At 50.0% G+C, this 14,311-nt stretch overlaps 1 protein-coding gene across 1 annotated transcript; it reads left to right on the forward strand.

Moving 5' to 3' along the window:
• Window positions 1–5,010: 5,010 nt before the first annotated feature.
• Window positions 5,011–5,319, forward strand: LOC309585556 (uncharacterized protein; the record flags this gene model as incomplete). Its single annotated transcript, XM_082303520.1, has 1 exon — window positions 5,011–5,319. The coding sequence occupies one exon, from the start codon at window positions 5,011–5,013 to the stop codon at window positions 5,317–5,319; it is 309 nt and encodes a 102-aa protein (XP_082159646.1).
• Between the last annotated feature and the right edge of the window lie 8,992 nt (window positions 5,320–14,311).

The following is a 14,311-nucleotide window of genomic DNA, read 5'->3' on the forward strand; positions in this document are numbered from 1 at the left end:
CAATATCAGCATCTGTAAATCTGAATGCTTAATGAAAATCAAGGAAAATGTGCTGAGTGAGGAAGTGGTGCTTTTCCCTTGTTTGTCATTTAATTAATTTTTGGTGGTTTGTTATTTCTCAGAAAAATCTATCTCAGATTCCTCTGTGGAAAAACATGAAGTGTTTATGTGGGAGTGAAGATCCTAGTATTGGATGATTGTCTAGATATGCAAAAGACTTTGCCTGTTTTGTCTCAAAAATGCTTTCTGGAGGCAGTGATCATTGAGACTTAAAATGTACCCTAGCTTGAAGATGGATGGGCACTGCTGTCCATGTGTATATGCTGTCGACTGAGTATAAACTTGAAGGCATCTATTACATCTTAGTAATGGGAAAAGCAGCAAATTTCTTACAGACATTTTTTTCCTTTTTTAAGCTAGTGAACTTGAAGGTCAGATTCAACTATATGTTGCATTTTCTGTCATATAATTATCATATCTATAATGTCCTGAAGAGCAGCCTCCAGTCAGTGACATCAACAGTTTACACAGCAGTTGAACTAAGAATAACCTTGGAGAACTGACCCATGTCAACCTCTTATGAGTGTAAACTGTAGTTCACAACAGTTTCTGTTTTTTCATGATCACAGAAGGGCCTCAATTGGATAAAAGAAGAATTGTGTTCAAAAAATACAAAACTATTCTGCTGAATGTTCACTTTACTGTATCTCAGAAGATGAGAGGAAACAAAACTGAAAGAGTAATACTTAATAAAGTATTTTTGCTCCCTTATAAAAAGAAGGACAGGACAACATCAAAAACAGCTTCCCTAGAAGAATGCAGGGAAGATACATGATAAGTGGCATCAGCTTGGAAGAGGGATCAAAACTCTTTCTTTGATTGCTTTTACTAATGACATCTGTTTAAGCAAATCCAATTCAGAGCAGTTTCAGGAATCCCAAACTTGTTCTCTTTCTGAGCACTATTTGGAGGGCATGATCTGCCTGACATCAGTGTCTGTCTAGCAGTGGACATCTGTGGTCACTATGCAGGTGCTCGATTCACATCCTGTTTCCTTTTCCTCCCTCCCCATTTCTGCAGTTCCATTTGTAGGTGAGTTCCCCAAAGAAGAGCTGAGGAACATAGGGGATGACTCTTCCGTACTCACAGTCCTTTGGAGATAAATACACAGAGATAGCAGAAAGAGTCAGAATTTCCTTTAATAAACCAGCGCAATATCAGACAGGAAGGGCCAGGAAGTGCTCCAAGAGCTAGAGCATTACACAGGCGGGCTGGGAGGGCTGGGAATGTTCAGCCTGGAGAAGAGAAGGCTCTGGAGAGCCCTTAGAGCCCTTTCCAGTGCCTAAAGGCGCCCCAAGAGAGCTGGAGAGGGACTTGAAGAGCCTGGAGTGAAAGGACAAGGAGGAATGGCTTCCCGCTGCCAGAGGGTGGGTTTAGATGGGATATTGGGAAGAAATCCTTCCCTGTGAAGGTGCTGAGGCCCTGGCACAGGTTGCCCAGAGAAGCTGTGGCTGCCCCTGGATCCCTGGCAGTGTCCAAGGCCAGGCTGGACAGAGCTTGAAGCAACCTGGGATAGTGAAAGGTGTCTCTGGCCATGGCAGGGGGTTGGAACGGGATAATCTTTAAGGTCCCTTCCCACCCAATCCCTTCTGTGATTCCATGATTCCAGCGTCTCTACACACATGGAGAGCCAAAGCGCAGTGCAGCATCTTTGGCACCTGATCCTTAAGGTCACTTTGCTGGGCTGATGTTGGGAAACAAGACCTATGGATGGACTGATGAAGTCAGTCAATATTTTTGCCTCCTGCGGTGGAAAACACCTGCGATTCCTTTCCTTGCAGAGCTGCTGGGGGTTAAACAGCAGACAGTGCTTATGGGAATAACCCCTCAGCTGATCTTTGTCTTCCCTTGGTGGTTATTAACAGTGGCAGGGAGTTGTCTCCAGGATGCCCAAACGTCCCAGTGTCACTGTACGTGTCCGTGTGCGTTCATGAGGTTCCGAGGCGGGAGCCAAAGCTCCGGGCGTGCGGATCCATCACCTATTTCCATGTGGAGTGATGTTCTGTTTGAAGGCATCCCCGACCTGTGTCTGCTCAGCCGTCTGGCCATGCTTGAGTGAGGAGTTCCGGTAAGGATATCCATTGGCTGAGGAGAGCTGGAAAGGCAGACATGGAGTCAGTGTTACCAGGAAAGGGGAAAGCTGATCGGAGAAAAGGAGAGGGATAGTGGTAGATGAGTCATGGTCTGGCAGATTTTGGTCAAGGTGTTCTCCAGGAAAGCCTGTGTCCCTGGAGCTCAGTTACGCTGTAGGGTGCTGTTGCCTTGGATTGGGAGAGGCTCATTATTGCTGCCCTTTTCCAGCCTCATTTGCTTTCTGTATTTAACTGGGGCAACCAGATCCAACTGAGTTTTGAGCCAACTACTTGTTGCATGCCACCACTACCCCTGCGGCTCCATTTCTCCGGAAAAGGAGGAGGGAGAGTGAAGAGACAGGGACACAGGACTAACCTTCCTCTTGCAAGTGTCCAATGTCTATTTCCCAGGGAGCTCCATGGAAGATTTCTGTGGGTGGTTCCCAGCCGTTGTGGAATTTGGGGATGTAGGTGGGGATGTTCGTGTCTCGGGGCCACTCGGCTCTAGGACAGAAAGTGGGAATATGAGGGGACATTCACGAAGAATGTGTCTTTCAGGGCATCCCCTGAAAGAAGAAGCAGGAGCATCAGGGAATCCAAGCATCCCATCTGCGTGGGGAGCCTGGGGAGATGGCAGCTCTGTCCTTACCTGGATCTGGTCCATGTCTCCCCCAGGGAATCCCAGAGGTTTATCTCTTTGGGTGTCAGGTGTCCTCTCAGGAAATCGGTGGTGTCTTTAGAAAGCAGTGGGCTGAGGACAGACGGGGCCAGCTCGGGGCCACCGCAGCTGTTGATGATCTGAGTCACACACAAACCACACAAAGAGGAGAGAACTTGCAGGAAACGGTCAAAATGTCAAACCAGGGACACACAGATGAGCAGGAATCGAAGACAAAGCTGATCCTTGGATCAGCACAGTCACTGCAAGAAACATCAACCTAAGTCTTTGAAGGAGACTGGACAGTTCAAGGGAACATGAGATTTTTTTGGATTGGAGTCAAAGGAAGAGCTGATCTACAAATGAGCTGTTGTTACAGACGAGTGAAGTGTCAGAAGCTGACACTTCAAAAAATGGAAAGTATCTTGCTATTCCTTTGTGGCTCCTTTTCCAAGTTGGGATTTCTGCTTCCAAGCATTTTCAGTGCAAATACTGAGCCGTATTTGCCTGAAGGTGAGACCAGACAGATTCCCAGTGGGGACTCCAGCTGGCTGCCCCTTTTGTTCACAGTAATGCCTTATTGACCCGGTGGAAGGATTCATATTTGCTGGGATTCCTGTATTTACTTCAAGCTTCAAACCGGATCAGAGGCCAGGAACAACCGGCATTGCTTCTGGAAGTTCCTGAGAAAGCTGTGGCCAGGTGTGAGCAGTTTTCCAACCCTGTTGCACAATCTATCTACTTGTAAGTGTGAATAGAAATAAAAGGAGTTCCCAGTGAGACCTGGGAATAAGATTTACCAGTTCCAGCGGCCTGAAGAGGAAATGCACCAACTCTGAAGCACGGGGGTTTTGGATGTGCTTCCTTAGTTTGGCCTGAAAAGAGAACGTAAACACAGTTTAACCCTAACCTGAGTGTGCCTTCTCTTTTCTGTCACATGGGGCAAGTGTTGTGGACTGATGAGAACAGTAAGGGATGGAGGAGTAGGAATCATTCATTTTTATTTTGTGTCCATTTCTAATTCCCAGTGAATTTCAGGAGGGGGGGAATACCCTCTCTGTTAAATCAGTGCCTTTAAAGCTAATTTGAACAGACACAGAAGACCTTGGCTTATTTTAAAAGTCCTAGTGAGGAAGGGCCAGGATTGCTGGTGCTTCTGCCTCTTGCAGGGTTGAGAATCCCACTAGTTCCATGGATGAAAACAACAGGATAGGTGTTCTGAGGGTCCCCTGGCAAACTGCTGACAAGGGAAAGTCTCCACCAAGGTCTTGCCTGGGGCACCCGGAGCTGCCCTGGCCACTGAAAGGCTCCAAATCCAGTGGTATTTGAGGTGAGCTGTGGCAGAATGGAGGAGCAAACACTTGGGATTGATTTACTGCAAGAACTGGGTTTCAGTAACAGCAATCAGCTGAGCTGTGGTGAGAAACCTCTCCAGTTTGTGCTCCCATTCAGCTCCTTCTCCTGTCCTGGACTCCTGGCGCTGTTGCCATGGGAGACAGGCTCCCTGCTCCTACCGAAATGCAAAGCATTTGAAATACCGGAGATGAAACATTAATGTGGAGTGGGAAACAACTGCTGGCAGCAGGGTGACCCAATGAACGGGCACTTCCCAGGGACTCGGCAGCCCCATGGTGAGGAACGTGGCAGGACCCCACCACAGTGTCCCAGCTCTGCTGCGTGCTCCACCCTGGGCTCTTGCCAGGAGATCAGCTGCTCCTTCTGATCCTGAGCAGGCACAAATTAGCCATATTTGCTTCTCAAAGAAAAGGCTGGAGCTTGGTATCCTGCTTTAAGGTTGTTTACAGTCTCTTGGTTTTCCTTATTAATAACTGCCCAGGAAGGAGCTTGTAGGATGTGTTCGCTGGACAAGTTTGGTCACAACTGACAGAATTCCTGCTGCAGTGGTGAGGCAGGGACTGAGCCTGGTTCACTGTCCCCAGAGCTCAGGTAGTACAGGACAGTCAGGCCAGTAAAGCCCCTGCTCAGGGCTGGGAACGAGATCCTGGCCAGCTTTCCCTCTCTGCCCCTCTCTGCAGTCCTGCTGGCCTATGTCATGCCCTGGGGCCACTCTGCCGTTGCTCAAATGGCCAAAATCCACTCATCCAGGAGTGGGAAAGGGAGGGAGGGCACAGGAATTCATCTTAGGTGGTGAGGCCTGGAAATTTTCAAGGCAACAAATTGATCTTTGGATAATTACAGCAGAGCAGAGAACACGGTGCCATGGGCTCTGGCAGGGCTGTGCTCAGCTCTTTGTTCTCTCCCAGGTCCAAAAGTGTGACCAGTTCCAGCAGCAGCAGCAGCAGTGACAGCTCAGCCAGCGACTCCTCTGACAGCCAGGACTCCTCTACCTCCTCCGAGGACAGCGACAGTGAGGACAGCTCCTCCTCCTCCTCCCCCTCCTCCTCCTCCAGCAGCTCTTCCTCCTCCTCCGACTTCGACTCGGATCCGAGCTCCTCCAGCAGCAGCAGCAGCAGCAGCAGCAGCAGCAGCTCTGAGGATGAGCCCCCAAAGAAGAAGAAGAAGAAATAGCTGGGGAGCTGCAGGACTGGTGTGGAGTGGGGGACAAGCCCCTCCCAGGGGCTGGAGCACACGGCTGCCAAACATTCAATGGTCAACATTTCTACTGCTCACACTTTCCAAGTGTTTTGCCTAGTTGTTCCTAGGACATGGAAGGTATTAAATGGCTTCCTGAGATGTACTGAGAGAGTATTTTTGTGCTTTATCCTTTTATGGAAGATTTTACTTTTTTAGTTCCAAGAAAAATTAAAAAAAATCTATCATCAGATTCGTTTCCATGAGCTGAAGTCCAGTAACCTGGATGCTTACATGCTGGAAAGCAAAAGCTTTTTATTGCAGGTTATGTTGTGCATCGTGTGCTGTTCCTCTGTTAATGACAGCTTCACTTCCATTGAGAAAATCCTCTCCAACTGTTAAAAGCAGAAGTTTTTCAGCGCTGCTGTGGAGCTGTGGCATTGTTGAAGCTGAATGCACAACGTGTCCCACACAGAGCCTCCCATCTCATCAGCTGGTGCCAAATGGATTCTGTGCTGCTGAGCTTGTGTTCCAATGGCTTTTCCTGATGCTTCCAGGTCCAGTCTTAAGTGCACCATCCAGCTGAGCTGTGTTGGTTTGTTACTGATCAATGGAGTGCTTGTCCTGCCCGCAGGCTCTGGGCTTTTCACTCCCCTGTGGCCTTGGCTCGTGCGTTGGAAGTGTTTGCTGAGACACAGAGTGTTGGTGGTGGGAAGCAGCAGCTCAGTGACTTGGGGCTGCTGCTGCTTTAGGAGTTTCATCTTTGTGCCTTTTCTTTGTCAATTCGGTGTGCCCCAGTGAGACAAGGGCTGCAGTGGGTGTTCTGCAGAGCTCCAGCACAATATTGCCACGCAGCAAAAGCAGAGAAATAATAACAGCCACAACTGGGCACTGTTCTCACTGGATGCTCAGTAAAAAAGAGACTCCTTGAAATAAAGGGCTCAAAGGAAAGTGTTTCCCTTTGCATGTGTGAAATGCAGGATTGCCGAGTGACAGTCTGCAGAAATTTCAGTCATTCTTTGTTTGTGGGAACTGCCCTGGAGAAGGAAGTGAATGCAAAAGCCCCACAAGCCCTACAAAAGCAGATGCAGACAGGCTGCAGAGCAGGGATTGCTGGATGCAGAGTGGGAATTCGTTGTTCTTCTGGTGCATTGAAGCAGTTGCCATTAGGATTTTATTTGGTGATGCAGTCTCCTGAATTTCTTCTTGTCGGAGTGCCCTTTGTGGGGAGGGGGCATCACTTGTGGAAGAATTCTCAAGTATCTTGGTTTAGGTAGAATACAGTAACTAAAGTATTTTTAATAATTTTTATGGAAAAAGTAGTGCGTAGACTTCCTTTGGAATAAACTGTACTTCTTTAAATGTTTGTGCGTGTGTGTCTGTGTGCACTCCTGTGTTTTACAGAACACGCTGCAGACTGTAAATAAAACTACCAGAAAGGTGTTGAAGTCTTGTGGACTGAATGTACCATTTAATGGGAAAGGGAATAAATTATTAAGCAGCAGTTGCTAAGTGGATGCTTCCTGCAAATATCTGAAATCTTTGTGGTGTTTGTGTGCAGGTTTCAGCTGGAGTTGCCCTGGCATTGCCTCCCAGAGGGGCAGGATTGCTCCTCAGGAAGTTCTCCAGCCAGAAGTCCCTCTGGATCCAGATTATTTTTTTTAAAAAGTTTAGTTTGTCTTGGCTTTTTCTTTTTTTTCCTGCCCTTTCTGGTTTGTCTCTCCCTGTTCTTCTTTTACAGAGGAACCCCTCCCCAGCCTGGCCAGAGCCGCAGCCTCCTTCATGTGCCGCTGCCTCACTCGCTGCTGCTGGTGCTGGCTCAGGAATGTGCTCAAAGCCCGGCTAAGCAGGAATTGTTCCGGGCCTGCTCTGTTGAATCGCTGCCGCCGCGAGCAAAGCTGCCCCTGCTCCTTGAGGGGAGCGCTCGCTGCAGCCCGGCAGGAAAAGAGCCCAGGAAAAGCCGCGCCCTTTGCAGGAGAAGCGCTGGGAGCAGAGGGGAGAGCGGGAAAAGGCAGCGAGAGCAGCTGGGCGGGCGGGGCGGCATCAGCGCTGATCCCTCCGCGGGCAGGAGCGCATCACAAATAATCCCTCCGGCGGATCACTCCGCGGGCGGGCGCCATCACCGCTAATACAAGTATTTATAAATTCAAAAGAACTCATTAACACAGAAGAAAGCAAGTATGCTTCATGCTGGGTGGGAAACACAGGGTCTAAGGGATAAGAATTTTAAAGTTGTTTATTTTATATATATATATTTTTTTTATTTTATGAGAGAACTACATATCCCATGGCACCCACAGAGTTCAGGATGGGTAGAGAGGATGAAACAAACTTTAAAGAGAACCTTAACTGAATTAATAATTGAAACTCAAATGTCACGGGGTATGTAGTTCTCTCATAAAATTAAAAAAAATTAATATAAAATAAACAACTTTAAAATTCTTATTTTATTATTATTCCATGTTCTTCTCCCCCTCCTGGATGAGGAATAGGGGTCGGTATTTGCGGCTGTGCACTGTAAGGAAATAAACGAGGAGTGGCTGAACCTGCCATCGCAGGTGGCTGTGATCTGGCCACTGGAGGAGAGGGTGCAGTGGATCTGGGTAGGGTACTGCCAGCATGCGGGATGGGTGAGGGGTGGGGACCCAGTGCTGCAACCTCTGGAGGCAGATAATCTGCACGTTCTCTGAGTCGGAAATAAAGGTGACGAACAAAGTCATCCGAACGCTGAAAGCGACGGTGGAAAAATGAGGGATCAGATGCTTGTTGTGGATTTCGAAGCTGTGAAGAAGGCATATGAGAAGTTGGAGTTGTATTGGTTGTTGTAAAAAAAGGAGATGAAGCTTGGGAAGATAGAGGAATGCTTTCTGAAGCTGTGCTGGTCACTATATCCTTCTCACTGAAGTGTTGAGCAGGCATTTGAGGATGAAAAAGTCCCATAAAATCAGCTGAATGTCCCTGAGAAGTTCGAGAAGAATGTGCATGAAATGGAATGTCTCGATGCGAGACGTCACTATTAATAACACGTGCTTGGTCCTGTTGTGATGGAAGAGGTGTCCACATATAGTTGAGAAAGTCCTCTTTCTGTTCTGGAGATAAAATCGTATTTGTTTCGCTGAAATGGCACGGGAAACATGGTTCAGCATCGTGTGATTGTTGTGATAATCCTCTGAGTGGTGTTATCAGAGTGATGATAGGGGGTACATGCCGTGGTGACACGGCAGCTGTTGAAATGTCTCTGCTGTGTGTCCACGGCTGTGGCTGCGGTGCAGACGGGGGCTGTGTGGACACAGAGCTGGTAGGAGGTGTAGCTGCCGAAAGCTCCTAGGATGGAACTGCAGTAGCCGAACGAATTGCACTGCTGGCTGGAGGTGCTGTGCTTATCGGTCGTATCGGCGTGGCAGCTGAAGCGTCCGTGTGTGGCTGGAGGTGCCGGGCGGGCGGCCGGGACCGTGGGCGGGACCGGGCTGGCCTGGGAAGCGCTGGTGCCGGGCAGCGGGGCCGTGGCTGGGCTGGAAGCGGGGGCGGGGCGGGGCTGGAAGCGGGGCCGGGGCTGGGTTGGAAGCGGGGCCGGGGCTGGGTTGGAAGCGGGGCCGGGGCTGGGCTGGAAGCGGGGGCGGGGCTGGAAGCGGGGCCGGGGCGGGGCTGGAAGCGGGGCCGGGGCGGGGCTGGAAGCGGGGCCGGGGCTGGGCTGGAAGCGGGAGCGGGGCTGGGCTGGCAGCAGGAGCGGGGCTGGGCTGGCAGCGGGGCCGGGGCTGGAAGCGGGGCCGGGGCTGGGCTGGAAGCGGGGCCGGGGCTGGCCTGGAAGCGGGGCCGGGGCTGGCCTGGCAGCGGGGCCGGGGCTGGGCTGGCAGCGGGGCCGGGGCTGACGTCCCGGGCAGGGCCGGGGCCGGGCCAGGAGCGGCTCGAGCCGCGAGCGGCGTTGCCGGGGTAACCGGCACTGAGGAGGGGCGGCCGATGCCGCGCCGCGCAGGCGTGGAAGCGAGGGCTCCCGAAGGCGGAAGTAAGGCCGGGATGGAAGCGGCGGGAGTGATGACGTCAGCAGCAGGCGCCGCCGTTCAAACGCGGAAGCGGCCGCGAACCCGGGCCGCGTGGGGATAGCGGGAGGGCCCGATGGAAGCTCCGGGACCGCCCCTGGCCGCGCGCATGGCTCATCTGATGGGAGGACCCCAGGCTCGGGAGGTAGGGACCTGCCTCTGCCTTGCGCCGTAACAGATGGATCGGGCGAGATGGAAACCGAGAAATATTCTCGGCACTCTCGGTTCCTACACTCAGGTGTATTCCTAGTTCCTGACATTCCTTTAAAACTACCGAATTCTTCTCTCAGGTCCCTGGCAAATGGGGCTTTGCAGCCTGGGGGAGTTCTTGCAAAACGGGCTCTAGTGAAGCGCTCTGCAGGAGTGGTTGTGCACCTGAGCGGTCATTAATTGTCTCCTCTAATGAGGGAAACGTGATTAAACTCCCGGTGCTGTGCTGCTGTTGTGTGTCGGCCTCGAGGTGTGAGACAGTCCCTGTGTCACACTGGAGTTGCTTAGTGGCTGGACTGGGACTGGGACAGGTCTTGTTGGTCAGGAACAAAAGGGAAAATTTATCTTTTGGCTTGCTTAATATCTTGGCTTTATTAATGTATCAATGTCAATTGTTGTCATTTGCTGCCTCCTGCACAGTGTGTTTGCAGCTCTGTGTGAGAGCAGACTCTCCCCTGTTGGGGAGTGAGACAATCCTGGAATATCCTGAGCTGGAAGGGACCCACAGGGATCACCCAGTCCCACCCCCGTCCCTGCCCAGACCCCCCAACAGCCCCAGCCTGGGCATCCCTGGCAGCGCTGTCCAAACGCTCCTGGAGCTCTGGCAGCCTCGGGGCCGTGCCCATTCCCTGGGGAGCCTGGGCAGTGCCCAGCAGCCTCTGGGGGAAGAGCCTTTCCCTGATCTCAGCCTGAGCCTGCCCTGGCCCAGCTCCAGCTGCTCCCTGGGTCCTGTCTGTGTCCCAGGGAGCGGAGATCAGAGCTGTAGGCCCCGATGTGTTCTGGCCTCACACTTCTCTACCAGAACAAACCCAGTGCCCTCAGCAGCTCTTTCATGGTCCTTCCACACCCTTCCCCATCCCCATGTCCCTTCTTTGGATGCTGTCAGCTTTGTATCTTTTGTATACTGTGGCGCCCAAAAGTGCCCCCAGGACTCCAGTACAGTTTAACAGCAATGAAAGAAAACAGTAGATTTCAACTTTGATCTCAAAAGCTGTCTCAGGCCCCTGATACTGCCTCGAAATGTCTTTGCAGTTCTTGCTTTATGACTTGTGTCAAACACGGAGAGAGTGAGACTGAGCCCCTGGGGTCAGGTTCTGTGTGAGAAGCCACACAGCAAGCCAGAAATCTTTGCTCCAGATCACCAGAAATTTACAGTATTGAGGGCGGAAATACTGAGAGTTGAGTCTTGGGAGCTGAGCCAGGAAAGCAGCACCTCTGCCATGGGCAGATTTGGCACGTGGAGAGAGCTCGAGCAGCTTGCAAGAGGTCCCAGCAATGTGTGTGTGGAGCTGGGAGGAGCATGAGTTGCAGTGTCGTGTTTGGAGTCCCCCTGGGTGAGGATGTAGGAATAGACTGGAGTTTTTGGTGACTGAGGTTTCTTTTCTGTGGCAATAATTGTTCTTGGCCACATCATTTCAGTTTGTTACTCGCCTGTGGTTTGTTCTACAGGCCTGTTTCCTTTCTCTCCTACTATGGTGTCTCAGTTATCTTCAGCAGAGGCTCAGCAATAACTAAACTTGAGCTTAGATACTTAAACTTCAGAGTAGATACACGGAAGAAATCCTTCCCTGTGAGGGTGGACAGGCCCTGGCACAGGGTGCCCAGAGAGCTGTGGCTGCCCCTGGATCCCTGGCAGTGTCCAAGGCCAGGCTGGACACTGGGGCTTGGAGCAGCCTGGGACAGTGGAAGGTGTCCCTGCCCTTGGCAGGGGTGGCACTGGATGGGCTTTAAGGTCCCTTCCCACCAAGGCCTCGTCTTCCTTTGCCTTCAGTGTCTGCCTCAGAGTTTGTACCAAAACCAAAGTGAGGTTGGTGTCACCTTCTCTAAACTGGGAGAACAGATCACTCCAAGCTGTGGGGAGGTGGAGAGGCTGTAGGATGGAGAGGGTGCAGCCCTGCAGACGCCGAGCTGTGGGGTTGCTGCTTTCAACAGCCTCGTTGTTGCTGCGGACACAGCTCAAGGTGGGTCTGAGAGAGACAAACTCTGCTTTTGGGGGTTTGTGTTGATGAGGAGGGGAGGGGAGGTCGCTGCTCTGCCAGATTTCAAAATTTCCCTTCCGGAGCTAGAGATCCTCATATAAAAGGTTGCCTGAATTTAGGTAGCGTGTGCCAAGCAGTATATTTTTCCTTTAATAATATTCCTGGAAATAGCGGAACTGTTTTGGCTAAAGCAGATGCTGAACTGTTCAGAATGAAATTCTCAGAGCTGAAATCTGGCGAAGCAGAGTAAGGTGCCCTTTTGTTAACCCCGGGGAAGGCTGAGCACCGTGGCAGCAGGGAGGGGAGGTGGCACTGCTGGTCGGCAAACCAAGGAAACCAAGGAGCGCTGCTTTTAGCAAACTGCCAGCTTGAAGCCAGTGAGGAACATCCTTGGGCTCCTGCACTCTGTGTTTTTATGTTCACCTTAAATAATGAACAGAGAAACCCAGAGGCACCAGTGCTGCTTCCAGCTGCCTTGAACTGCTTAAATAGGTAGTTTTAATCACCCAGGCTCCGTTCTCTCCACCTGTATTGCTCCTGGGCTTAAGGCTGGATGTATCTATGGAATCTCTAGTTATGTATTGGAGTTTGGCCTGAAGTAATTTGTGTTGCCGACTTGGTACTCTTTCCCCACCCTGGAAGTCTATCTGCAGAACCCCTCTGTGCCAGGCAAGAGAGTCCCCCATAGATGTTTCACTATACAGTTACATCTTTTGGGTTAAAGCCTTACAGGGCTATCATGTGAATGAGGACAAAGCTGTTTTTCTTCTTTGCTTTCTGCCCTGTCTTCTTTCTCTGTATTTTAGGACCCAAGTAACAGGGACATATAGCTCCTGTTCTGCTTCCTGGTTGTGTCACTGAAACTGCAGGAAAAACAAAAAGCCCTCCAACAACATTTTTAATGTTAGAGAGTCAAGGCACTACTTTCTTCTCTGGCCAGGATGTACCACAGAAATCATCTCATCCGCACATAGCCCGGGTGTGCGGAGAATCATTCCATGACACATGATCTTTACTAGAATTTTCAGATCTTTTTTGCAGTCAAAACTCACAGAAACGAATTGGGTCAGTGTTCATTGGTCTCAAGTTGTGTAGTTCCTAGTATCTGCTCTCCTATTAGATCCGGATTTCTTCGCTTCTGATGTTAATTAGATCTTCATTGCTTGAATTTCTTATCAGTCTTTGCCGGAGGCAGAGTCTGGGGTAGATGTTCCTAGATGGCCACTGAGGTTCTGTTGGTTCTGTTGATGTTCCATCGATGGCTTTATCTTGTTGGGGCTACTCCCAGTCTGTTGAAATGCTAAGCCCATCAGGCCTCACCTAGAGAAACAATGCCCTGGAAAGAAGCTTCAGTTCCCTTCCCCTGGGGCAAAGATGAGCAAACCTGGCTAAAGTCATAGATAAAAGATTTTTAAACTGGTATGTTTTCTAACAGTTGTATATAATGCTTTATTACATAAACGGGCTGGGAAAAGCTCTGGTACCCCTGACCAAGCTGGTTTTGTCTCAGACAGTGCTGTTATTTTGGGGCTAGACATGAAGCTGCTGTCTCTGGACTTGAAAATGAATATAGGAATGACTGAACAAACAAACGTGGTACACTCTTAAAAAATTGTGTGCCCATTGACCAAGCTGGATTACCATGCTCTTTCCAAATTCTTGCCGTGCAAGTTCTTCCATGCCCTCACTTGCAACTCAAACTTTTTTTTGTTTTGTTTTGTTTTAAATGAAACTGGTACCAGAGCACGGGCACAGCACTTCTATGAGCTGCAGAGCTATGAATATCTCTTTTTATGGATACAGTGTGTGCATGCTGTGGCTTTGGGCACAGGGTATGTCAGTGCTAGTGCGAGACTGATAATAGCCTCTAAAGATCATTTGAGAAGTTGCTTACCTTTCCCCAGGGAACAGGACACGTCTTTGTATTTCCACCTTCAGATACACAACCCACTTGTGGGCTTGACTGCATAGCAAATAGTGTGAGAGTCATCCTTGCTTATGTGGATTTTTTTTCCCCCCTCTCCTTTATGTTTTGCTTTGCCCTCTCGTTTGCTTTCTGCCTGTTTTCTCTGAGGCTAGTGATTTCTTGGCAAGTTATTGTTCATAATCAAAGAAAGGTAGTGGGCAAGCAGCAACTGCTGTCTTAGGTAGCCCAAGCTGACCCTGCCACTGCTTTGGCAGGAGAAAGAAGCTTCTTTGGGAGGAGCACAGCTGTCCTGGGCTTTGTGCACACAAGGGCTGCTCAGAGCAGCCCCTTGACCCCATGCTGGCTCTGTGAGCTCTGCCACTGACTGGTAACAGTGATGGCAGTTTGTGTTGAGGCTTTGTTCTCTGCTCCCCAGAGAGAAACATTCAACTGCAGAGTGACTAAGTGGCTTTTCAAAAGCTACATGATGAATCAGTGAATGAACAACAACCCCCAGCAGCTCCAGGCCCCCTTCTCTCTGCAGAACAATGCCTTTCTCCCTGTATGAAGATGTGCACGTAGGATAGGTTGCATACAGAGTTATGTATTTCAAAAGAAATTTGAATATTAATCTTTATATTGTAGTGATGCCACTGTCCTCTAGGCTCTGTAAATAGCAGCACCACAACAATGTGAATTATTCCTTTTATGCAAAACCCTGGCCAGTGAAATAGCTTGTCAATACAAAATAAAATTGCTGCACAAAGGTTTGACAGCTACCTTCATTATATATGTCAATCAAAGGATCCTAAAAGCTTTATTGTTCCTGTACAGAGTCTGAACAATATGCTAGCCCA

Source organism: Coloeus monedula (assembly GCF_965178545.1).
Source record: "Coloeus monedula genome assembly, contig: HAP1_SCAFFOLD_68, whole genome shotgun sequence".
In the NCBI taxonomy this organism is placed as follows: domain Eukaryota; kingdom Metazoa; phylum Chordata; class Aves; order Passeriformes; family Corvidae; genus Coloeus; species Coloeus monedula.